The 25,329-nt window shown below is 39.4% G+C and overlaps 1 protein-coding gene across 4 annotated transcripts in view; it reads right to left on the bottom strand.

Annotated features, from left to right (window-relative positions):
* The window catches only part of tns2a (tensin 2a), a 52,263-nt gene that overhangs the window by 2,126 nt on the left and 24,808 nt on the right, over positions 1 to 25,329 (bottom strand). For 2 of the 4 annotated variants that reach the window (XM_077716940.1, XM_077716965.1), the window contains exons 4-26: positions 18,093 to 18,131; positions 17,653 to 17,694; positions 16,249 to 16,298; positions 15,374 to 15,557; positions 14,042 to 14,092; positions 13,829 to 13,951; positions 12,308 to 12,372; positions 10,859 to 10,942; positions 10,674 to 10,786; positions 9,684 to 9,744; positions 9,461 to 9,536; positions 8,633 to 8,762; positions 7,933 to 7,998; positions 7,661 to 7,777; positions 5,506 to 7,020; positions 5,245 to 5,410; positions 3,456 to 4,573; positions 3,240 to 3,371; positions 2,740 to 2,835; positions 2,575 to 2,652; positions 2,180 to 2,507; positions 1,290 to 1,358; positions 1,037 to 1,066 (exon numbers count right to left, since the gene is read on the bottom strand). In XM_077716940.1, the coding sequence (XP_077573066.1) occupies positions 1,037 to 1,066; positions 1,290 to 1,358; positions 2,180 to 2,507; positions 2,575 to 2,652; positions 2,740 to 2,835; positions 3,240 to 3,371; positions 3,456 to 4,573; positions 5,245 to 5,410; positions 5,506 to 7,020; positions 7,661 to 7,777; positions 7,933 to 7,998; positions 8,633 to 8,762; positions 9,461 to 9,536; positions 9,684 to 9,744; positions 10,674 to 10,786; positions 10,859 to 10,942; positions 12,308 to 12,372; positions 13,829 to 13,951; positions 14,042 to 14,092; positions 15,374 to 15,557; positions 16,249 to 16,298; positions 17,653 to 17,694; positions 18,093 to 18,131 (4,733 nt within the window). The remainder of the gene's footprint in view (positions 1 to 1,036; positions 1,067 to 1,289; positions 1,359 to 2,179; positions 2,508 to 2,574; positions 2,653 to 2,739; positions 2,836 to 3,239; positions 3,372 to 3,455; positions 4,574 to 5,244; positions 5,411 to 5,505; positions 7,021 to 7,660; positions 7,778 to 7,932; positions 7,999 to 8,632; positions 8,763 to 9,460; positions 9,537 to 9,683; positions 9,745 to 10,673; positions 10,787 to 10,858; positions 10,943 to 12,307; positions 12,373 to 13,828; positions 13,952 to 14,041; positions 14,093 to 15,373; positions 15,558 to 16,248; positions 16,299 to 17,652; positions 17,695 to 18,092; positions 18,132 to 25,329) is intronic. The other 2 variants (XM_077716957.1, XM_077716948.1) reach the window with 2 other exon arrangements.

Below are 25,329 nucleotides of genomic sequence, written 5' to 3'. Positions count from 1 at the left end.
TCTCATGGCCCAAATGGGATTAACACTCAGATGAAACAATTTTATTACCAAAGCGTGTTAGAATTCGTACATTTGCCGGTCATACAGTCGTTGCCATGCAGTTGCTACTTTTTTTACACTATCTAGACAAAAATATTGAGACCCCGTTATTGACTAACATGGTGATCATTTAGAATACAGTAATACAGTGGTCTCAAACTGGTCCTCAAAGGGCCGCAGTGGGTGCAAGTTTTCATTCCAACTCAACAAGGATACCTTTTGCAAGTGCAATCAGTTAATTAGAGTCAGGTGCTACTTATTTTAAAGACACCTGATTGGTTAAAATGTCGGCACTGGATCGGTTGGAACAAAAACCAGGACCCACTGCGGCCCTCTGTGGAACCGGTTTGAGACCACTGCAGTAATACCTCGCCATTGCGCGGCTTCACTACATCGCAGATTTTGTCTGGAGAATTTTTATCTATTTTTTTTTTTTTTAAGTTAATAAAAATGTGAAAATCCACGCTGAAACTTGCAATATATATAGATAGATATGTATATACTATATATTTTTTTAAATTCATAAAAATGTGAACATCAACGCTGAAAATCCAAACCAGGAGCGACTCTTAAATTAAATAAAAACTTAAAAAATTTATTTATCTTAATTGGGGCGACCTCACTTCGCTGATTTTTGATTATCACGGCCATGTCTTGGCCACAATAACCGCGATAATCGAGGTATTACTGTATACACTAAATTCTTTTTTCTTAAATTTCATAAGGAACATGTATATTTTTCTAAATGGGGAATACCTTGGACAAAAGGCATATAAACTGTGATTTTATGATATGTTTGCTCAACAGATGTTAACTTGGAAATAAGTAGCAGGGGAAATTGCTGATTGAATTGAACATTAGATTATAAATACATTAAGCACGTGAATCAAAATGACCACAATACTTAAGTCCCCAATACAACACTTTTCAAGTCTTTCTTTTGAAGATGGAGGCAACATGCATTGTCACAAAAGTCCCCAAACAACAGAGCACTTACTTAACAGGAGTGTTGTCTGTGTTAGTCCACCTATTCAAACAGAAAGAAAGAGAGCAGGCTCAGGCAGCTGCAGCAAGCATGCTCTCAACGCACACATGCATAAAAGCGCTAACTAATTTGACATTATGCAAACAATCATGCGAGGGATCCGAGCAACAAATGCTGCCCGGTGCTCTAGGGTGCAATCTCAAGGTTTTTCGTTAGTGTCAGTTGCAACTGCAGCTACGCAACAGGAATCTTTGGATGCCCCCACCTTCTATCCTTGGGGTCAAGGCTGCTAAAGGTTACGCTGTTCACTGCATAATGTCTGCGGAAGAAAACCCTAGAAGAAGACACAACACAAGAAAACAAAAGGCAACATTGTTTAGTGCACTGTACAGCATGCAAGTCACTGTGATTTAAATTATGTTATGTCAATATTTTACTGGATTTTTACTCATTACAGTTGTGAGTGACTTGATCGGTACCCGGACGTATGGTCGACAGACCTTTGGTCAACGGACTCTTGGTCCCCGGACGTTTCGTCGAACGGACGTTTGCTCAACAGTTCTGTTTCTCATGATTATTATTTTGAAAGCGAGAGATTACCTGGTTGATCGATTTCAACAGTAAACTCTCTGTCTCTCTCTCATGATTATAATTTTGAGAGCGAGCGAATCCGGCGACCAAACGTCCGGGGACCAAACGTCCGGGGACCAAACGTCCGGGGACCAAACGTCCGGGGACCAAACGTCCGTTCGACGGAAAAGGCGGGGACCCAACGTCCGTTCGACGAAACGTCCGGGAACCAAACGTCTGTTCGACAAAACGTCCGGGGACCAAACTTCCGTTCGACAAAACGTCCGGGGACCAAACGTTCGTTTGACAAAACGTCCGGGGACCAAACTTCTGTTCGACAAAACGTCCGGGGACCAAACTTCAGTTCGACAAAACGTCCGGGGACCAAACTTCTGTTCGACAAAACGTCCGTTCGACGAAACGTCGGGGGACCAAACGTCCGTTCGACGAAACGTCCGGGGACCAAACGTCCGTTCGACAAAACGTCCGGGGACCAAACGTCCGGTCACAGACGTGATCACAGTGTATAATACAATCACAGTGAACATCAAAAATATTTTCTATGGATATTGTTATGATTAGTACCTGCGCTGGCTGTCGGTCAATGTGATGCCTTGCGACGTCACTTTGAACTGGACTACAGTGGCGGCGGGGCGGGGGCTACGACTCAGTGTAGCATCTGTTGCTTTGGCAATGGCCTGAGGCCCAGTCAGAGACTCCGTTTCCACAGAGTTTAAGTAGAGGACGTTACAGGCTGGGAGAGAAGGCGCAACATTATAAAAAATACAGCAAACAAAACACATTAGGATGGGTGTGTTAGCGTTAGTGAACTCACCTGCTCCTTGTTTGAGAAGATCTGCAGCAGTACTGACGTTACTCACTGGCGGAACCTCTGTGATGTCTCCTATTAAATCTGAAAACAAGGAGTAAACAATTCTCAATATAAATGAACTCATGCTAATTTTGTCAGGAATGCTGACCTTTTTCAAGAATCTTCAGCGCACAGGGCAAAGAGATGGGTGTGATGGCATGCTGATAGACTAATGCAGACAGACTCCCTATAGACGAACATAAAAATAAGAGTAAATCAACTTGTCAGATAATGCTAGTATATGTTTTCTTGAGAGGTCTAGTAAAAGGCCTACCAAAGTAGGGCTCATTCTGACAGCCTTTAATCTTGACTCCTCGAGGGCCTGTTTCGATGAGGAAGTGTCTCACCAAATGTTCCAGAGGATCGCCTCCTGACGCACCAGAAAAATTATCATTAAAATGAAGTTACTAGAAACAAAAGTGTGTGACAGAGTGTGATCTTATAAAGGACACTGTCTAGTTTCAAAAGAAAATTCTGTGATGAAATATCTCCACTCATCTCATCTCATTTTCTCAACCACCTTATCCTCACCAGGGTCACAGGTGGATGCTGGAGCCTATCCCCAGTTGACACCCTAAATCAGTGGTCAGCCAATCACAGGGCACAAGGAGACATACAACAATACACACTCATACCAATACCTAGGGCCAATTTAGAGTGTCCAATCAGCCTACCATGCATGTTTTGGAATGTGGGATGAAACCGGAGTACCCGGAGGGAACCCACGCTGGCCCGGGGAGAACATACAAACTCCTCACAGCTCTATTTACTTACCTTTGTTGCTATGTTGGTTTACATTAAGAGGAGGTGTGGCCACCTTCAGTGCCAGGCCGTAAGCGCCTTGGAAGGAATTACTATCTCTGATCAAGAAGGTGCCAGGTTCTCTTTGCTTCAAAGCAATGATTGCTAGGATCCAAATAAAGCAAAATGTTAGTTTAGATAGTGGCATAATGGTTTAATGTAGAAAATAGAACATCTTTTCAAACTTACCTTGTTCCCTGGAGATGCCTGGCTTATACCAGAACCTGGAACTATCCTGAACAAACTTCACACTGACTCTGTTTCCATCCACAATATCCTCAGTGACACTTTGGTGGTGGTCACCTGGTGCAATTTCACCCACAGTAGGCGAGAAGGTGACATGGTGCTGATGTTGTGAGTTGTTAGAGTGGCTCACGGGTGGTTTTATAACATCTCTTTCATCACTAAGTGAGCCCAGTTGAGTGTGACGCTTCTCCGGTAGAGGTGGTTGTGGGTGAGGAAGTGGGATTGAAATAGTTGAGTAGTTCGAGACAGATATTTGATGAAGCTGTGGTGGGTGACCAGAGTAACAGTGCCTCTTATTGATATCTACAGCTGAATTGTTCTCCATTGCCGAGTAAATGTGGTGAGGGGGTCCATGCTGAACAGGAATGTGATTGGGATGTTGAATATCTGAGCCACCCATCATCAACTTCCTTCCCAGAGTGGCAAACCCATGAACAGGGGTATCTGCAACAGGGGATCCTTCCATGCTATTGGATGGTACTTGGTTGTAAGGTGATGTAGGGGTTGTGAGGGAGATGGTAGAATTGGTGCTAGATTTGGAGGTTTCGGTGAAGGAACCCTTAGTTGGGGAAGAACAACCATTGACCTTAGGTGAAGAAGGACTGGTGACCTGTGTCTGGCTTGGAGGGTGACATACAGCCTGAGTCGAGGAAGATGACGGTACTGCAGCAGCCTCTGATGGGTGTGGGGTCTCTGGAATGTGATGTTGGGGTTGGTGAACTGATAAAGGGGATTGTAGAAGATATCCTGGGCTTGATGCCATTGTTGTCTCAGGGTCCAAACATGTGTTACGTGTTGATGATGTGGTGTCGTTGTTGCAGTGCTCCTGTTGGGTGTTTTTTGTATGGAGTGGGATATTTAGTGGAGGGCAGTGATGGGAGTCTGTTTGAGTGGGAGAGTTTTTGTCTGATGGTTGGCTTTTTGGAGGTCCCACTGTGGGATCTGTGGTAGTTATTGGATTTTCTGTGTTTTCCTGGATGATGTTGCCAGGAGAGTAGTGCTCATTCTGGGATTGTGATGGCGCGTTGTCACAGTTGAGTTGTTTTTTCACTGGACTGGGACTAAAAGACAATGAATGAATGTTTGAATCAACTAAGAAGTAAAGATGTGAAAGAATTGTGATGTCATGTTTAAGATATCGTATTTTCACGACTATAAGGCGCACTTAAGTCTTAAATGTTCTCCAAAATAGACAGTGCGCCTTATAATCCAGTGCGCCTTATATATGGAAAAACAGAAAACCAAAAACGAAAAACCACCACTGTCGAATATTAAAAAAACATAAACACCTGAACTGAAACAATACTGTTAAATATGCAGATGCCATCTTAGTTTACAAAATCTTCCATCATATAGCTCCTCCCCCACTGCAAGATTTTATACAAAAAAATCCAAAACATCAACAATGGCTGGCTCTAGAGGTGACTGTGTAGTGAGTGAGTGCTTCACACCTGGAAGTCAATAGCAATTACCATATTTTCACGACTATAAGGCGCACTTAAAAGTCTTACATTTTCTCCAAAATAGAGTGCGCCTTATAATGCAGTGCGCCTTATAAATTGAAAAAATGTCATTCATTGAGGGTGCGCCTTATAATGCGGTGCGCCTTATAGTCGTGAAAATACGATAGTTATATTCAAAATATAATTGGATACTTTGATGATAGTTTCCTGTATTCTAAGAGTATCTTTTACCATCATGTCACAGAAACCATAGTAAATCAGTACAATACCTTTCATGTACACGTAGTGGACTGCTAGTATGGACTGGAGTGGATGGTCCAGACATGTCTGATGGAGTAGAGCATGGACCGTTGCCTTCTCTGTTAGCTCTTTTAAAGGAACCATTGGGCATGTGTTCCCTCCAGCCAACACTTTCATTCGAGTGACGAAGGCCGTCTGTAAGATTCCGTTAATATTCCATGAAATTCACCCATAGCAATAAATAGAACAGCAATAAAAGATGAAACTCAATGAAAAGCTTTCAGTCTTACCATTATGTGAATCAGAGCAGCATGACTGTTGTGTGTCTGGATGATGACGTTGGTGAATGTGACTTTGCTCAGCTGAGCCATTGCTATGGCTGCAGGGCCCCACCATTGAAGACGTTGTTGGTGGCAACGGTGACGTAGACTCAGACTGATAACCTGAGGCGTAGCCCCTGCTTTCAGACGGCGACGGCTGGTAAGGCGAGCATGGACACATCTGCCGAGGTGTTTGATAGCCACTACTACTGCTGCTGTACTTGAGGTCAAGGTGAGAATGACCATGTGACCGTGATGCTTCCGGATAAGCAGCATGACATGACGGCAATGGGTCAAAAGTGAATGCAGGTAGATTGTGACCTTGCGATCCATAGGAGACGATAGTATCCCTCTTGTGCCAATACTCCGCCTCTCTTTCCCTCTCCCACTGTAGCTCCGCCTCTCTGTCTCGTTCCCAGGGGAGAGAAAACTCTCGACCACGTCTATCCCAGTGGTTCTCCGAGCTGCTTCGGGTTAACTCTGGTTCTCTGGTTCTTCGTAGTCCTGTTTCTCCACTATCCCAGTGAAAGCCATTGCCTCGCTCGAGCCTCAGGCTGTGATAGGCTGCTGTTGCTTCTTCTCTTCTGATGCCACAGTCCCTACAAGAACAACCATCCATGAGCATTACGTCATGGTAGGGTGGGCTGGTGGAGGACTTGGGATGGTGAAGGTGGGGATGATGGTGGCTATGAGGCGGAGGTGGATGGTGATAGGGACTGTAATCATCCTCTCTGCAGCATAGACGACCTGGTGCAGATAGTGGATAGTGAGCATGATTATGGGGCTCAAGTGAAGGGTAGGAACAGAGATGACGTGGCGAGGTAGCATCGGAGCAAGGGCGGTGAAGGAAGTGTTGCTGGTTGCTCTGACGATCCCATACCAGGTCTGGTGGTGGGAGAGATTGGTGGGTATGGGGACTATAGTGTTGGCATAGGTCCATATGTGAGGGAGGAGCAGTAGAGTTGGGGATCTGGGAAGGAGTCGCCCCGTGGTGTCCATTGGTACCAGGTGCTCGATCAAGGCAGTAACCATTTGGCATTAAGAGGGTCCGGTCACATCCAGGTTCTGCACAACGCTGTGATCGATAGCCATCACGGCAGGAACATGAGCGACTGAGTCTCAGTGTTTCGGTTCGTTCTGAAGGTGATGAATCACCGTCATCTAAGATAGCTGTTTCTCGGTCTGCATTTCGACATCCTTCGATGCCCCCAAGAAGACGTTCAAGCTCTTCTCGCTCTTGCCTGGTTGGAGGGGGTGGACGGAATGGCTCTTCAGGGTGATCGGGATGGATTGGTGATTGTTTGAAAGGGCTAGAATGTGCTGAAAGGGCTGAGTCAGAGCGGTGAGGGTGGTATTGGTCAGGTCTATCCTCTGCTCCGGGGCTGCTGCCGTTGGTGGAAGATAGAGAACCGGAATTTGCTCCACGGCGCTTCTTTATTTGTGCATAGAGACTGCCATCGACAGGGCCTTTTGTGTGGGCAATATCTATGACAAAAACACAGGTCTTGTTTTATGGGGAAGCGTTAGGTCACATTGTACTTGAATAATGAATATAAAAGCATTCAATTCAGTTTATGCTCTAACCCAGGGGTGTCAGACTCAGATGGGTTTCACGTGGGCCGGACCGTTTTAGATATAATATTTTGATTTTTTTTTTATAAATGGATTAAAAGAACTGGATTGAAAGCCCTGAATATTCCGTTTTTTATAGATCTAGAACAATGTTTATTCGAGCTTTTTATATATATATTTAGATTTTCCAAAATTATTTTTGAACTAAAAACTGAAAAAAATATTAAAAAATTACAACTATTGACTAAAAAGGGGGAAAATCAGGAAATTTAAAATACATCTATACTCTTCATTTTAATTTGATCCTAAAACAGAAAGTCGGCACTCATCATTAACTTTCCCGGGCCGCACAAAATGATGCGGCGGGCCAGATTTGGCCCCCGGGCCGCCACTTTGACACTTGTGCTCTAACCCATTATATATTACTATTATCTAATAATAAAGGGTACTGTGTTTCTGGAATTGACATCAATTCTTTCATCATTATTTGCGGTCAATTGCATTCAATAGTAGTAGGACTTTAACTTAGTACTAGAACATAATAATATCTTACTTTCAAGACTGTCTTGGTATTGCTGGTTGAAGTTTTCGTAGGAATCCCAGCGCACTACAGGGTCAGCAGTGTTGTAATCAACCGTGACAGCTGGGTCATTTTTGTGGTACTCGCGGCCTGTAAAGAGATGTAACACAAGGGTTTCAAATTCATTTTAAGCAAATCTACATTTTGCCATACTTGAGTCGCAAGTTTGATAGAAATGAGAAAATTTCAAATATTCTTACATATACTGTATCTTGTCAAAGACAAATTGAAGATTATGCACCAACCTTTTATTTTCTCGGGTCCAGTGGAAAAGACAAACTCCACCGTGGCATCCAATGGAAAACGTTCATCTTGAAAAATAAAAGCAAATCATAATAAATTTGCATACATTCTATATATTCAAAATGACATGCTGAGAACCTTAATTCAAAGATTAATCTCAATGTTTTCTATGCTGGTGTAAATTACAGTTTCTACTATTGTAACTACTTTTTTTTCTTCTGTCATTATAGTACTTAAATTACAGTATCTACTGTTATAACTACTTTTTTTTCTTCTGTCATAATAGTACTTACTGTTATATCTACCTTGTTTGGCTGTGAATAAATGCCCTTGTTATTCTAAATGAATGTTGTTATCTTTAACTTGTTATTCTAAATAAATGTTGTTATCAGTAACGGGCCGTATATGGCCCGCGGGCCGAGGTTGAAAAAAATTGGCTAAATGTCTTTTGGCAAGTGGACTGTGTACCGAAGATACCTGCAATGAATATTAGCTTTTCAGATATTTAACATTAAATTAGCACTAAATAGTAAAGAGAATCTCCAAAGATTATTGATTAATAATGCAATTGTTATCCCTAGTAATCAGTTATATTTTTCAAAGACGTCTTCTCACTTATGTTAATAAAAATAAAAAGGACACATTGGCGCACCCACTTTCACTATAGTTTTTTTGCCGATTACTAATCAATTTTACACATACCTGTACACGCTTCATCCAATTCTCCTTTGCCAAACCACAATTGTGCTCCGTGGATAGTGCAAGTGTGGAACTGGAGTCTGAACACATTATCCCTGTCCGTGCTTTGTGCTCGTCTATGGTAACATTTAACCTGCAGGGAGCAGCAGAGTTATAGTACATGAAGTATACCAGGTGGGTGTACTGTGTTCTATGTGGAGAGGAAGAACAAATTAAAGTGCAAAAAGGTCTGTTTAGAGTACAAGTACTCTTTTATAGCAACTGTGGTCCACAGAGTACTCACTTCAGAAAATGTTTATTTTGGATAATGTCAGAATATCAACCATCTCATCAGGACCTCTTTGTCATTTCCTCTAACTCAGGGGTGTCAGACTCGGGTTGGTTCGCGGGCCGCGTTAACGTCAATGAAAAATGAAATGAAAATCAGACATTGATTTGTCTTGATTTCATGTTGGCCGGACCATTTTAGATATAATATTTGGATTTTTTTTTTCATGAATGATTCAAAGAACTGGATTAAAAGCCCTGAATATTCATTTTTTATAGATCAAAAACAAAATTATGTTAGCTTTTTTAAATATATTTTTTGATTTTACAAAATGATTTTTGAACTAAAAACACAGAAAAAATGATAAAAAATTACAATTATGGATTTAAAAGGGGGAAAATCAGGAAATTTAATATATATCTATACTATTCATTTTAATTTGATCCTAAAACAGAAAGTCTGCACCCATGATTGACTTTCCCGGGCCACACAAAATGATGTGGCGGGCCAGATTTGGCCCCCGAGCCGCCACTTTGACAAATGTGCTTTAACTGGTAACTCACCATGATGTCACCTTTAAGCAGGAGTGCTGGTTCGATGGTCACACACAGTCGCCTTCCTCCACTTCCTTGAAGATCACTGTCAACCAAACAAAATATATGACTAAATATACTTGCTAAATATCAAAGATAGACTTTGTGACCAAAGACTAAGAAAATATTGACGTAATTAGTCCTTTATAAAACAAATCTAGTTATACATATTCGGTTTAGCTGAGAAACTCACTAAATGCCTGATGTGTAGACCAACTGCATTGACTGGTAGATCTTCAAGAAGGGGTAGTAGCCTGTAGAGACATTCAAATAAAAGGCATGCTTATAGTCATCATGAAATCAGAGGAATGTGCTGATTTCCGTACTTCCATCTTGATAAAGTCTATCTTCGGATTAAAGTCAACACATTGCTGTTTGTGAGGGTGGAGGGCTTAATTTCACCAACAATGACAGCATAATTATAGTTAACATTGCTGGGATTCAACAGGGGGAGCTGTCGAGCATCAGTCGACAATATGTTAGTTCTACAATTGTGTGTTTTGTTAGACTGCAAAGATCAAAATTACACACAAAAAAAGCGATGAGCAATGTGATGTTTTTTTTAAATTGTTTAGTTTGATAAATTTGGGACTGCTACATATACGCTATGTTGGTAAAGGTACTGAGACACAAGACCAAAAAGATTTCTCCACAAAACATCCATAACGTGAAGTTATGACTGACTGATGTCTCACAAAGTACGGACAAATAGGCTTAAGGACAGTTTTTCCTACATCCATCAGGACTCTAAACTTGCGGTAGCATGACACACAATCCCTTCTGTGTAATAACTTTGGGGTGAGGTAACATGAAAAAACGTTGGGTGTTGATCTGCCTCCTACTGGCTGACTGAAGGTAAGTGAAAGACAGTGAGAGGTAAGTAATCTGCTCAGGGGTGATGCGATGTATTCATAACGGCAGAATGCCAAATTACAAGTCCGAAATTATCACTTATTTGGGTCTTTTATCAAGAAAACGCACCTTATGGAGAAGTACTACCAATTTCGTCATACAGTTTCTGGGTATGATGACAATTAGGCTTTTGTTGAGTCAATGATGATGACAAAACCTACGTACGATTATTATTATTAACCTGAGAGGTACTCTGGCTCACAAACTCAATTGGCAATAGGCATAATGATGGCAGTATAATTAAAACATGCAAGAAAACAAACACACAAACCTCCATCTCCTTGGAAGTTGGGGAGTGACGGGATGAGAACTTGGTGGAGGAAGAGTGGGCTGCTGTTCATCTTGATTGCTCCTGATAGGAGACCACCAAAGTAATAGATATACCTAAGGGAGGGTGTTGAACAGTGGATAAACAAAAAATAGAAGGTTTTTTTTTCTCTTTTCTCCATAGCATACCTGTTTTGGGATGGCTGTAGAGAAGTGGACACCTTATCTTCACAGAATTTCCTCATGGCCAGAGTGCTGAGAGCCTGGTCTGCCCTGCAGAGAAATAAAAGTGCACATACACATACTTTCAGCAGAAAGTTTCCATAATGGGTCTCACACTAAACTCTCTCCATGCCAGAAAGGACATGGAAAGGATACAGCTGGCATTGTCCACAGGATTCCAATGTTCCTGTGCTAAATCCACAGGGTTTACTTCATAATACTTTTCAGTAAAGTCACAATGAAAAATATATGTTTCTGACAAGTAAGGAAACAATTAAGAGCATAGGCCAAACTACCCACAAGTTATATAGTAATGATTAGATTTAAAAGTTAAAGAATCAATATGTAAGACTGGTGGCTGAAAATGGCACTACAACCACGATCCAAATGTTAAAGAGCGCAACATGCTTTTCCTTTCGGTACATAAGACTGGTGGCTGGAAATGGTATTACAACCACGATCCAAATGTTAAAGAGCGCGACATGCTTTTCCTTTCGGTTAGCCGGATAGACGCTTTGCTGTTAAAATTTGATTAATTCATTCACTTATTATCTGTCATGCTTATTTTCAGGAAGGCTGTAGGGGTGCTAGAGACTGTGCCAGCAGACTATTGGTCTTGAACTGATTGTCAGCCATTTCAAGGGTGCAAACCCAAATACACAAAGAAAGACCATGTACCGTATTTTCACAACTATAAGGCACACAGCATTATAAGGCGCACACTCAATGAATGATATTTTTTCAATATATAAGGCGCACTGTATTATAAGGCGCACTGTATTATAAGGCGCACTGTATTATAAGGCGCACTGTCTATTTTGGAAAAAAATGTAAGACTTAAGTGCGCCTTATAGTCGTAAAAATACGGTAATTGCTATTGACTTCCAGGTATGAAGCACTCACTACACAGTCACCTCTAGAGCCAGCCATTGTTGATGTTTTGGATTTTTTTGTATAAAATCTTGCAGAGGAGGAGGAGCTATATGATAGAAGATGTTGTAAACTAAGATGGCATCTGCATATTTAACAGTATTGTTTCAGTTCAGGCGTTTGTGTTTTTTTTATATCCGACAGTGGTTGTTTTTCGTTTTGGGTTTTCTGTTTTTTTCCATATATAAGGCGCACTGGATTATAAGGCGCACTGTCTATTTTGGAGAAAATTTAAGACTTTTAAGTGCGCCTTATAGTCGTGAAAATACGGTACATGTTTTGAGTTGTTGAAGGTAGTTAAGTCAGAGAAAAAAAATACCATGCAAGGAAGGCAAACTCCATTCCAGAAGTTCAAGGTTGAACTTCAAAACTCAAGCACTCATCCTAATGGCCATCTCGTTTCCACCGCCAACAAATGATATTTTTAAAGTATGTGTTTGCTTTGATGGTGGCACAACTGGTGCTTGACATTTCAGAAACACTCACCCAGCTGAGATCTTGCTGTAGTGCATGTAGGCTGCAATGATCACTCCTGTTTTGCCTTTGTTACCCTGCATGAAGAAACACAACATGTTTAAAGCATATTTAACGATAAATTGTGAAACATATTTTACAATGTTTACAAAATTTTACACAGGCACTCATACAGAAACGAATGAGTAAGCTGAAATGATCACCCTCTCCCCATGCTGTTTTCTTCCAAACATCCTCCAGCATTCCAAGAACATTCCAGCCTCAAATTCCTAATGTGAACCCTCCAGATAGCAGGAAACAGGCTTCACCAGTGTAGCTCTCACAAATTAAAGCTTGTTAGGCCGAACAGATTTCTTTGTGGAGGATTCTTCATTGCCTAAAGAACTTGTTTTTTCTCTACTCTTTAGCACTTTAGTTACAGCCCAGACACAATTACATGTGGCTGTGAAACGTCTGCACACCACAGACATGATGTGGTTTTGGGATTTAAATTCTCCCTGACCAAAGTCATCAACATCTAGTCAAGCCGCTTAGTACTTTGTCACCCCTTGTTGCCTGTTCGTGTCTGGGTAGCAGTGAGAAACGTAACATTTTTCCACTGAAATTTGACTTTCACGACTTTAAGGTGCACATAAAAGTCTTAAATTTTCTCCAAAATAGACAGGGCGCCTTATAATCCAGTGCGCTTTATATATGGACCAATACTAAAATTGTTATCACGATAAAATGTAATAAATCAGTCTATTGAGTACACCATCCTCTACAGCTCTCACAACTACGGCAAGAAACCCCTGATTCTACTATTTTCCCGTAGAAAAAGTACTGCGCAGTGACTGCTGGGATATATAGTAGTTCATTTGTCAATACACCCAATGGATTGTGGCCTGGCGATAGGCATCAACACAGCTTTACGAAGCATGGACGCTAGCTACTAGCTAGCTATTATTTGCGAATAGATTGTGGCCTGGTTATCGGCGCCAACACAGCTTTACGAAGCAACTTTGATGGATTTTTGGGTGATGATGACGTGAGTACATAGTAAAATGGCTAAATAAAGTACAACCGACCAAAGTTTTGCTTTCGTTGTCTTTTTAAAAATGTGTTTTTAGCGTGTGGGTGTGGCGTGTATGTATAAGTTGGTGAATGTTTTGCCATACCTGGTTGAGTCTATAAAAACGGTGCATCCTTTGTTTGTGTAAAATACAGGAATAACACTCATTATTGACACTGCGGCTAAAAATACGATGCGCCGTATAGTCGTGAAAATATGGTAATTGCTCAACTTTAAAAAATATTTAGTAGTATTTAGTCATTCCTGTTTTTGGTCACTTTTCTGTCGAATGATTTTCATATATACTTAAGTTATAACTATATACCATGCAGAAAGATGATCCTATTAAGTCATTAACAAGGTTTTGCTCCTCCACTGATTTTTCTCAATCGCATACCTGCACATGTGAGCATTTCTAACCCTGGGAAATACCTAAAACATCTGTTTGAAAAAGAAAAGTCAGCGGTCCCATGATCTCTGACCTTGCAATGCAGGACCACCACGTGCTGCGGGTCAGATGTCAGCCACGTCTCCATGGCCTTACATATGGCGCAGATTTTGTCAAGTGGTGGGGCGTGGCGGTCGGGCCAGCCAAATTCGTGGACCTTTAGTTGGACATGGGTGGGTGAAAGGATCATGTGATTTAGGATTTGATGAAGAATTCAGAAAATATTCATGGAGAAAAAAATTGTTACCTTTGGATTCAGTCGGCTCATATCATGGCGCCTTTCCGAAAGATTGAGGAGCTGAAATATCAAAAAATATCTTGATTGATATGCTGACTAAAAGATCAAGGTATACTATCATAATGAGCAATTCCACATCACTATTAATAACATTCAGGATGTTTGATACAGCTCTTACTCTATAGAGCACAGGTGTCAAAGTGGCGGCTCGCGGGCCAAATTTGGCCCGCCGCATCATTTTGTGTGGCCCGAGAAAGTAAATCATGAGTGCCAACTTTCTGTTTAAGGATAAAATTAAAATGAAGAGTTTTGATATATATTACATTTCCTGATTTTACCCCTTTTAAATCAATAATTGTATTTTTTTAATCATTTTTTTCTGTGTTTTTAGTTCAAAATTCATTTTGTAAAATATAAAAATATATTTAAAAAAAAAAGCTAAAATAAACATTGTTTTAGATCTATAAAAAAATTAATATTCAGGGCTTTTAATCCAGTTTTTTAATCTAAAATGGTCCAATCCACGTGAAATCAAGTTGATGTTAAACTGGCCCACGAACCAACCCAAGTCCGACACCCTTGCTATAGAGCAGTGATTTTCAAACTTTTTTTGGCCACCGCCCCCTTCACCGCCGGGCCAAAATGCCAACGCCCCCCTCTTTACCCCTTTCCAACGAACGCTAGAACGACTATATTGCTAAATGTCACAAGAATTGGTTGATTCTTCAATCACAAACAGTTTGAAGACTAAAAAAAACAATTTTAATAAACAGAAATGGTTATCATTTATTCTTCACCTCGAATCATAAAAATTGATAGCTGATGCATTAAGCCGGTCGCTGTGCGCATACGTCTGTGGTTAAGCGTTGCCGGCGCGCTATTGTGTGCTCCTCTGCGGCTGACTGGATGGTGGTGGTTTCCCCAGTCGCCTGCATCGACGATAAACTCGCGACAATTAGTGATATACGGTATATGCGCGCTGCTCGTGAGCGCTCGAGCAGACAACGTTTCTTGTTTCAATAAAGCTTGTTTTTTGTCGACTTTTTATTACAGACAATCAATTTTTCCGGTCTTTCTACAAACACCAACGTCACATTTTACTGTAATTGCTCCATCGCCCCCTTCACTATTTCAACGCCCCCCATTCGCCTGTTTATTCGTCAGCGCCCCCCTGAAAGTTCACACCACCCCCCGGGGGGCGGTACCGCCCACTTTGAAAACCACTGCTATAGAGGATCTCCTACTATAGTAGGAATACATATTAATTTGGCTTGTATGCATATGATAAGGTGTATGCTAAAAGAAAACAACAGTTATAATTTTCTGCTCTAGTTTACGCACCAAAAACTTGTCTTGATGCTTTGACTTGAGCATAGTGGCAACCTCCTTTAGGTTTAGGCGGTACCGTTGCTCTTCAAGCTTTGGTGGGAAGAAGACAGAGATGATCCTCTCTGTAATGTAGGTCAGATCAAAGTCGTAGTGGCGCTCCATCACTCGCTCCATAACCCGGTCCACACTGAAGCTCCTAAGAGGAAGGACATGTCTTTTTGTATAGTAACAACCAGGTGTACTAATGAAGAACAGCAAAAGGCCTAAATCGATATATCTGTAAAGAAGGAAAGCTCCTCTTTTGTGAAAGAAAAAAAAAGTGAGCAGAAATTAAAGTAAAGTGCAAGATACAACCAAAAGATAGCCAAGACCACATGTGTCAAAGTGGCGGCCCGGGGGCCAAATCTGGCCCGCTGCATCATTTTGCGTGGCCCGGGAAAGTAAATGATGAGTGCCGACTTTGTGTTTTAGGATCAAATTAAAATGAAGAGTATAGATATATATTAAATTTCCTGGTTTTCCCCTTTTTAAATCAATAATTGTGATTTTTTAATCCATTTTTTGCTGTGTTTTTAGTTAAAAAATCATTTGGTAAAATCTAAAAATATATTTTAAAAAAGCTAAAATAAACATTGTTTTAAATCTATAAAAAAAAGAATATTCAAGGCTTTTAATCCAGTTCTTTTAATACAATTAAAAAAAATCTAAATATTATATCTAAAATGGTCCAGCCCACGCGAAATCGAGTTGACATTAAAGTGGCCCTCAAACCAACCCGAGTCTGACACCCTAGACTCTAGAGTCTAGACAAAGGATCTTCTCTTTCTAGGAGAATTAAAAAAAAAAGTATTGCTCAGTCGTAAATGAGAGAATGAGATGACCTTTACCTTGGCAGGGTGTTTCTCTGCTTGGTGTAAGTTAAAGACTTGGTGGAGCCCTGAAGAGAAAATATGATTAAAACATACAATGGTGGGTAAAAGGGAGCTTTTGTTTCCTAACAAATGGCACATAAATTCCAATTGGTTCTCTAGTCACGCTCAAATGTAAGACATGAATTATGGACGACAATGCATATAATAGCAATCATATTGCAAAAATGGCATTTTTGGTGAATTAAGTCAGATTAAAGATAAAATCAGTGAAATGTGACTTTTTTGAATTTTCCCCAATTTTCTTAAGAAAGTTTTTAGACTAACATGTTTATATCAATTCTCAATTTAAAAAGAGTAAAGGTGGAATTTACCCCTACTATTCATGAGTATAAATGTTACACTTCACAACATATTTTTATACAAGAGTATACATTTTTTGATGAGTTGATTAGTAAGAATAATGTAAAACGCCACATTTGTAGTTCCTCACTCAGAATAGCACGTCATTTTTTTGTGTGACTGGACATTTGGTCGCCGGTCTTTTGGTCGCATGTTTTTTTGGTCGCCGGTCAAATGTTGAGAGTTTACTGTTGAAACCAGCTCTCAAAATTATATTCATGAGAGAGGGTTGAATATCTAACAAAGAGATATCTAAGTACTGTTTAATATCTAAGTAATGTTTAATATCTAAGTACTGTTTAATATCTAAGTACTGTGTAATATCTAAGTACTGTTTAATATCTAAGTAATGTTTAATATCTAAGTACTGTTTAATATCTAAGTACTGTTTAATATCTAAGTACTGTTTAATATCTAAGTACTGTTTAATATCTAAGTACTGTTTAATATCTAAATACTCTTTAATATCTTAATACTGTTTAATATCTAAGTTCTGTTTAATATCTAAGTACTGTTTAATATCTAAGTACAGTTTAATATCTAAGTACGGTTTAATATCTAAGTACTGTTGAAACCAGCTCTCAAAATTAAATTCATGAGAGAGTTTATTATCTAAATATTTACTGTTTTCAACAGTACTTAGATATTAAACTCTCTCATGAATATAATTTTGAGAGCTGGTTTCAACAGTAAACTCTGTCACAATTTGACCGGCGACCAAAAGACCGGCGACCAAAAAGACCGGCGACCAAACGTCCGAGCACCACTTTTTTGTCTATCATAGTATGCGTCAAAAGGGATGTCATTTCCAAGGCAGATGGAACAGAAGAAGAAAATAGGGAAAACAGAGAAAAGGGCAACATGAAAAGGTAACTGTTTTTCCATTCAACGCACTTAAAAATAATTTACGATATAGCCTCATCCATTCATTGACAAAATTATTATCCGACTGGGATTTGAGTAACTATTCTTGCCCCGTGTCTCCTGTCTGGAGGATGTAGACATGATAAAGATGCTCACCAGGTGTTGTGCATTTCGAGGTGGAGCTGTTCCTCTGCGTTGCTGTAAACAAATAAGGAAAAATTAATAAATTATAAAGAAGAAGAATGATTTTAATGAAAGGACAGACTTGTGGATGATTAAAAAAAAGGCTAAGAAAGAGATGGGTGAGCAAGGAAGCCAAAAGAAGAAAGGACAAGAAGGTTAATTAAACAAACAGACTCCCTAATGGTTGAACATTACTATTTCCTCCACTAACATCAATTTTTTTTTTCATGAAAGAAATCCTGTGGCGCACAAGATGCGGAAGCGATTTTCCAGAAGAAGAGAAAAAAAACTGTGGTTTTCAAAGACCAAGCTGTGTTGTAGCAAGTACGTAACGATGGAAGGAGCTCCAAAGAGAGTTCAAGGAATTCTATATACACAACGTTTAAGGAAACTACAGTATCAGAGAGACTTACCAAATCATTGGCAGGCGCTATAACACATGCTGTGGTAACCTAAAACATAGAGAAAACCACATGTAAATAACAGACTTGTGTAATTGGTGTATGAATACCCTGATTATGATAAGTCGATTCCAGTGTCAACAAATAATGATGTCAGAAATGATCAACTAAATATGTTACAAAAGATAAAAATCCAGCTGCACTATATACAGTAGCTGAAACCAGCAGTCATTTTAAATGGTTATATATGTCAAACTATCAAAACAATTTAATGTCATTTGTGATTAACACTGCCCAGAAGCTCGTCGGCTGCTCTCTGCTCTCATTGGAAAACATTGCCAGCCCTCGTTACCTCAGCAGAGCCAGGAACATTGTCGGGGACCCATACCACCCTGGTCACAATTTGTTCCAGTTACTGCCCTCTGGCAGACGCTATAGGTCTCACAAAGTTCGGACAAATAGGCTTAAGGACAGTTTTTTCCTACATCCATAAGGACTCTAAACTTGCGGTAGCACGACACAATCCCTTCTGTGAAATAATTTTGCGGTGAGGTAAAATGAAAAAACGTTGGGCGGTGATCTGCCTCCTACTGGCTGACTGAAGGTAAGTGAAAGACAGTGAGAGGTAAGTGATCCGCTTGGGGGGTGATACGATGTATCCATCATGGCAGAATGCCAAATTACGAGTCCGAAATGTTCACTTATTTGGGTTTTTTGCTGAGAAAACGCACCTTATGGAGAAGCACTACTAATTTCGTCATACGCAGTTTCTGGGTATGACGACAATAATGCTTTTGTCAAGTTAATGATGATGACAAAGCCTATGTCCGATTATTATTATTATTATTTTAACATTATCCTTAGACATGAAAGACGCTTGAGAAAACCAACTGACAAGACATATATTTGCGACTCCATTACGCCCAGAGTTTGAGATCTGATAAATTTCGCAAAAAGAGCACGTTGTTTGATTATTTCTTTATGTAAAAATAGGTGAGGAAAAAAAATCCAAACAAAATTAAAAGCAACCCAGTAACAAGCAAGTGTTTGCATTGTACTACCCATCAAAAGACAAATATGTTTTGTTGAAGGGACAAGTAGTACAAGGGAAAACTATCGTTGTAGAAAAAAGCAAGGGTAGTTGGGAAATTGAGACATTCTACATTGAGAATAACTGATAGCTTGCTGGTTTAAGCTATCAGAAAGAGAAGCAAACATAATTCTTTGGTGTGTTATTGGACTTCACATTAATGAAATGTGACTAAAGGAAGCCTGAACATAGGAAAACTGTCCTCATAAAGAAGTAGTGATGCTTTCATACTTACATAATAAAAATGCAGTTACAAGGGAAAAAAAACATGAACACGAGGCTGCACAGTCACCATGAAACTTTTTTTAGTGTTTATTGGAACACAGGAAAAGGTTGTGTATATCGACCTATGCACACAAAGGAAGTCGCACAGGCCCTGAACCTGGGGGGGGGGGGGGGGGGGGGGGTACCACCACACAAGCAAGGATAAAGCCATCTGACATGTTGCTGGTACAGTAATGACGAGAATCAACAGGAAGACAGAAGAGCAGATAACGAGCTAAATCCAGAAGCAGATCTGGGCGTGATACAAAATGACTCAATTTGAGGATTGATGGTTTACTATCTCTCCAGAGATGTTGTGGATCCTTGTTGCATTTGGCCATTTAACTTTAGGTTTGGCACATATTGCCTTTCTTACTGCATCAACTGTATTTCTTTTACAGGCATTTGAATGGTCCAAAAGCCTGGAAATTGATTTATGAGTGTGCAGAAGCATATGAAAGCGTTTTTTTTATGTAATAAAATGTGGCATGCTACATGCTATCTTGCATGTTAATGTGAAATCTTTATAATTGTCAATAGGTTTTTTTGGTGGGCTAACAGACTTAAAGTTTTATTATGGTAGGTTGGTGATTCGATATTTCTTATGTGAGGAACTGTAAACATTTAAAAAATCCTGACAAAACTTTTTTTTCAAAACTAGTGTTTTTATTTTGAAAGACGTGCAAGTAAAGAAGAAGACTAAAAAAAAATGAAAGGTGTCAGACTCGAGTTGGTTTGCGGGCCATGTTAATGTCGACTCGATTTGATGTGGGCCGGACCATTTTAGATATAATATCTAGATTTTTTTTTTTTTACAAATGGATTAAAAGAACTGGATTAAAATCCCTAAATATTCAGTTTTTAATAGATCTAAAACAATGTTTATTTGAGCTTTTTTAAATATTTTTTTTGGATTTGACAAAATGACTTTTTGAACTTAAAAACTGAAAAAAATGATTAAAAAATGACAATTATTGATTTAAAAGGGGAAAATCAGGAAATTTCATATACATCTATACTCATCATTTTAATTTGATCCTAAAACAGTAAGTCGGCACTCATGATCTACTTTCCCGGGCCACACAAAATGATGCAGCGGGCCAAATTTAGCCCGCGGGCCGCCACTTTGACACCTGTGCTCTAAATTAACTAGGCTTGCCAAGGTGACAATAATATCTTTATTCATTGGAAGCCTGCTTCTTTTGTTTTCAAGAGTTACTGGTTCATGTATATATTTTTTGAATTTTCAGTTTTATTTGTATGAAAAAAAGTTTATTAGTAGTAAAAATAAAATAGCCACAGTCATTTCCAGTCATAAAATTGATGGAATAGTTGTGAACTATGGCAATCCAAGCTGTTTCATACAAGGAGAAAACATTTCTCCCAAACCTGGAAGGAGGCCACATGGATACAGTTCAAGGTGTTTCAAATTTCTAGTTGTTATGACTACAGATATCCAGTGTGTACCCCGCAGCATGAATCGGGCTATATACTTGGGTCGGGATTTACCCGTGTCACCCTTGATTCACCTTTTGTACTGCCTCCAAAGAGCCAAAAAGCTAATGTTTTTCTCAGCGGGTGCCATGTGAAAGGCAGAGGCCGAGAGTGCCTGTTAAACCACAACAAAAACACCACACCAGATTCAATCTGCTCAAACCAGTGCTTACGGAGAAACTTCCTGTCAATAGACCTCCACCCATCCCTTCCTCTTTGTATTCCTTTAATTCTCTCCATTTGAGGTCATACTTTCTTTGAATTTCTAATGTCTTATCATTCTATCCTTCCTCTTTATGTGCCCAACCTTTTCCAGGCATCTTCCCGTCTCTTGACTTTTCCTCTTTTCACAGTACCTCCCAATTAGCCAAATACTTCCTTCCTACTTCTTCAACCTGCATACTGCAAAAAAAATCCCCTACAGTACTGTGGCCTTCAAGACTTTAGCCAAACTGATTACGTTGTTCCAACAAAATATACTGTATTATCCCGACTATACGGCGCATCGTATTTTTAGCCGCAGTGTCAATAACAACTGCTATTTCAGTATTTTACACACACAAAGGACACACCGTTTTTATAGACGCAGCCAGGCATGGCAATGCAAAACATACACGCTACACCCACACGCTAAAAACATGTTTTTAAAAAGGTAATGGAAGCCAAACTGAGTTCGGTTGTACTTTATTTAGCCTTTTAACAATGTACTCACGTCATCATCACCCAAAAATCCATCAAAGTCCTCTTTTTCTGTGTCTGAATTGAACAATTGTCCATCGAAAACGCTGAGTTTAATACGTTCTTCCAGGCGGCCACAATCCATTCGCAAATAGTAGCTAGCTGGTAGCTAGCATAACTTTTCCAACACTGCTTTCCAAGTTTCGTCAAGCTGTGTTGATGTCGATGTATACAGGCCACAATCCATTGGGTGTATTGACAAAAGAACTATATATCCCAGCAATCACTGCGCAGTACTTTTTCTACGGGGAAAATAGTAGAGTCGGTGTACCCTATCGACTGATTTATTTTATTTTTTCGTGATAACAATTTTAGTATTGGTCCATATATAAAGCGCACTGGATTATAAGGCGAAGAAGAAGAAAATTGAAGAAAATTTAAAACTTTTATGTGCGCCTTATAGTCGTGAAAATACGGTAGTGCCATCAATAACACAAGGCCCTGGCCCCTACCTGACGCCCGAAATATCCTGTTTGAAAGAGGCATGGAGAAGACAAACTGGTGTAGTATCCATTAGCTACGCTCCATCTGGATTAGTCGCATCAAAGAGCTTGTAAAGAAAGAAAATAAGTGGAGAGACAGGAAGCGGAAAGAGGACATTAGAGAGGCTAATGGAAATCAGAAATGGAAGTGTCACCTGATGGGGCCACCTGAGTTACGGGAATGTGCAAGAGGAAATGTCCTTCCATTCTCTAGGCTACGCATCCTCACTAGGTTCGAATGCATGCTGGTACAAATTCTGCTCTAATTATATGGGCTGGATAAACTCATATGGACCCACTAATTTTTAGGAAACAATTATGCAATCATATTGTAAAACTTAATTTAGGAATCTAATACATTAGTTTTGATCAGTTTTTTTGTCTATCAGTCTGATTAATCATGACTGCAATGAGCAAGGTGACGATGCTGAAACTTCGGTTTGGTGCTGTTCTAATGAGAGTTACGCCAGCTACCGGCTAGCTACTATTTGTGAATGGATTGTGAACGCCTGGACGAACGTATTAAACTCAGCGTTTTCGATGGACAATTGTTCAATTCAGACACAGAAAAAGAGGACTTTAATGGATTTGTGGGTGATGATGATGTGAGTACATTGTAAAATGGCTAAATAAAGTACAACCGAACTCAGTTTTGCTTCCGTTGCCTTTTTAAAAACATGTTTTTAGCATGTGAGTGTAGCGTGTATGTTTTATATTGCCATGCTTGGCTGCGTCTATAAAAACGGTGCGTCCTTTGTGTGTTTAAAATACAGAAATAGCACTCGTTATTGACACTGCGGCTAAAAATATGATGCGCCGTATAGTCGTGAAAAACGGTAATTCATTATAGTAGTATAATCCTTCAATTTTTACAGTTGTGAGCAACATCTTTTGGTTTACAATGAGAAAAAATGTTGAAAATAATGTATTGATTTTACAGGTTTCTATTTCTTCCAGTGAATTTGTGTAAAATGTTGTTGTTGTTTTTTAATTCATCTTAGATGCATGTAAATTATCAGCATCCTCCAAAATGTAATTAGTTAACTATCATGTAAATTTTGTATTACGTATTTAAGGATTTAGTATACTTGGATTGTTCCTCCTTTTAAAGTTTTTCACTTTTCACATTAATAAAATTATTTTGCAATTGAAAGAAACTAAAATCTGCATTTTAGAACAACAAAATTATGTTCTTTAAAACTATAGCTAGCTTGTGTAATTGTACTGGTTCCTAATGAGTCCCAGTCATAAGAAGCCAGAACATGTTTTTGACAGCTTGCTTTAGGCCTAATAGCCTCGCCATTCCTTCAACTCCTTTGGGAAGGCCAATCACAGCACACTGATGAAAGCTGCAACAAATCAGCAATGAGAGTCAGAGCTGGCTGTGAACCTTATGGGCTTTCATCATTACCATCACCAGAGGGGGAATTTTGATGTACATAAACCAAAGAAAGGCATGCTGTGGAATAAGATCCGGCTAGCAATTGTTGACATGATTGAGAGGACAGCGTTGGCAGAACAGATGTGACATAAGTTATAAAACAAGACAGACATGGCTGATGTAATGGACTAAAACTACCAGTAATTATTGAGATAATGAACGAGCAAAACAACAAAGTAGGGTTTCCATCATTTGGCAAGTGGAAACATTGGCACTCTAATCAGAATATACAGTACTTTGTAAATCGAGCTAATCATTGTGTTCAACAAGTACAAAGCTCTGTATTCATTCGTTTATTCATTCATTTTCTGGACCACTTATTCTCACAAGGGTTGTGGCAGTGCTGGGGACAATTATTATTTTAGTATATTAAGCTATATATTTATTTATATGCTATATTTTAGGAGAATTGTATTTATTTTTGATCAGCAAGAACGAGCTCGAAATCAGAGGTGTCAAAGTGGCGGCTTGGGGGCCAAATCTGGCCCGCCGCATCATTTTGTGTGACCCGGGAAAGTAAAGTATGAGTGCCTACTTTCTTAGGATCAAATTAAAATGAAGAGTATAGATGTACCGTATTTTCACGACTGTAAGGCGCACTTAAAAGTCTTAAATGTTCTCCAAAATAGACAGTGCGTCTTATAATCCAGTGCGCCTTATATATGGAAAAACACAGAAAACAAAAAATGAAAAACCACCACTGTCAGATATTAAAAAAAACACAAATGCCTGAACTAAAACAATACTGTTAAATATGCAGATGCCATCTTAGTTTACAAAATCTTTCATCATAGAGCTCCTCCCCCACTGCAAGATTTTATACAAAAAAAATCTAAAACATCAACAATGGCTGGCTCTAGAGGTGACTGTAAAGTAGTGAATGCTTCATACGTGGAAGTCAATAGCAATTACCGTATTTTCACGACTATAAGGCACACTTAAAAGTCTTGAATTTTCTCCAAAATAGACAGTGCGCCTTATAATATAGTGCGCCTTATATATGGAAAAAATGTCATTCATTGAAGGTGCGCCTTATAATGTGGTGCGCCTTATAGTTGTGAAAATACGGTATATTAAATTTCCTGATTTTCCCCCTTTTAAATCAATAATTAGAATTTTTTAATCAATTTTTCTTTGTTTTTAGTTCAAAATAATTTTGTAAAATCTCAAATATAAAAATATTCTGTTTTCCACTTACATGGAACATAATTAAAGAAAAAAATCCTTTTGCAATGAAAAACAAATGGTCACGTAAATGATTTTCTCTCCACTAACAAAAAAAAAAGCTCAAATAAACATTGTTTTAGATATATAAAAAAAATTGAATATTTATGCCATATGTGAAGCCAGCTGACAAAGTGTTATTCTCACTATTCTGCACATGTTCCATCTACCTCATCTCTTGTTCCCACACTCTTCTAACAGCGCCAAAAGGAAAGAAATTAGCCGATATACGCGTTTCATTCAGCTTCCAAGCTGAGAAGAAGCCTGAGCAAATCATAGGTCACAACGGGTCCCTGAGGTTGAGCTTTAAACGGCCAAGTGGAATTCAATTCCATGTTATGGAGCTAGGAGGTCATTGCACACATAAACAGATTATGTCCAAAGCGAGCATGCAGATGGAGGTCCAAAAAAAAAGGGAAAAAAAAGAATGCACACATGTTTCTGCTTGCACGTTTGCTACTGCATGTGCAAGGAAGGCCACACTCACAATGTTCTAAGTACTGAAAACACCATCGT

Source organism: Stigmatopora nigra, chromosome 1, assembly GCF_051989575.1.
Source record: "Stigmatopora nigra isolate UIUO_SnigA chromosome 1, RoL_Snig_1.1, whole genome shotgun sequence".
NCBI lineage: Eukaryota > Metazoa > Chordata > Actinopteri > Syngnathiformes > Syngnathidae > Stigmatopora > Stigmatopora nigra.
Note: the sequence above shows the minus strand (reverse complement) of the source record. Positions and strands in the feature narration are given on the sequence as shown.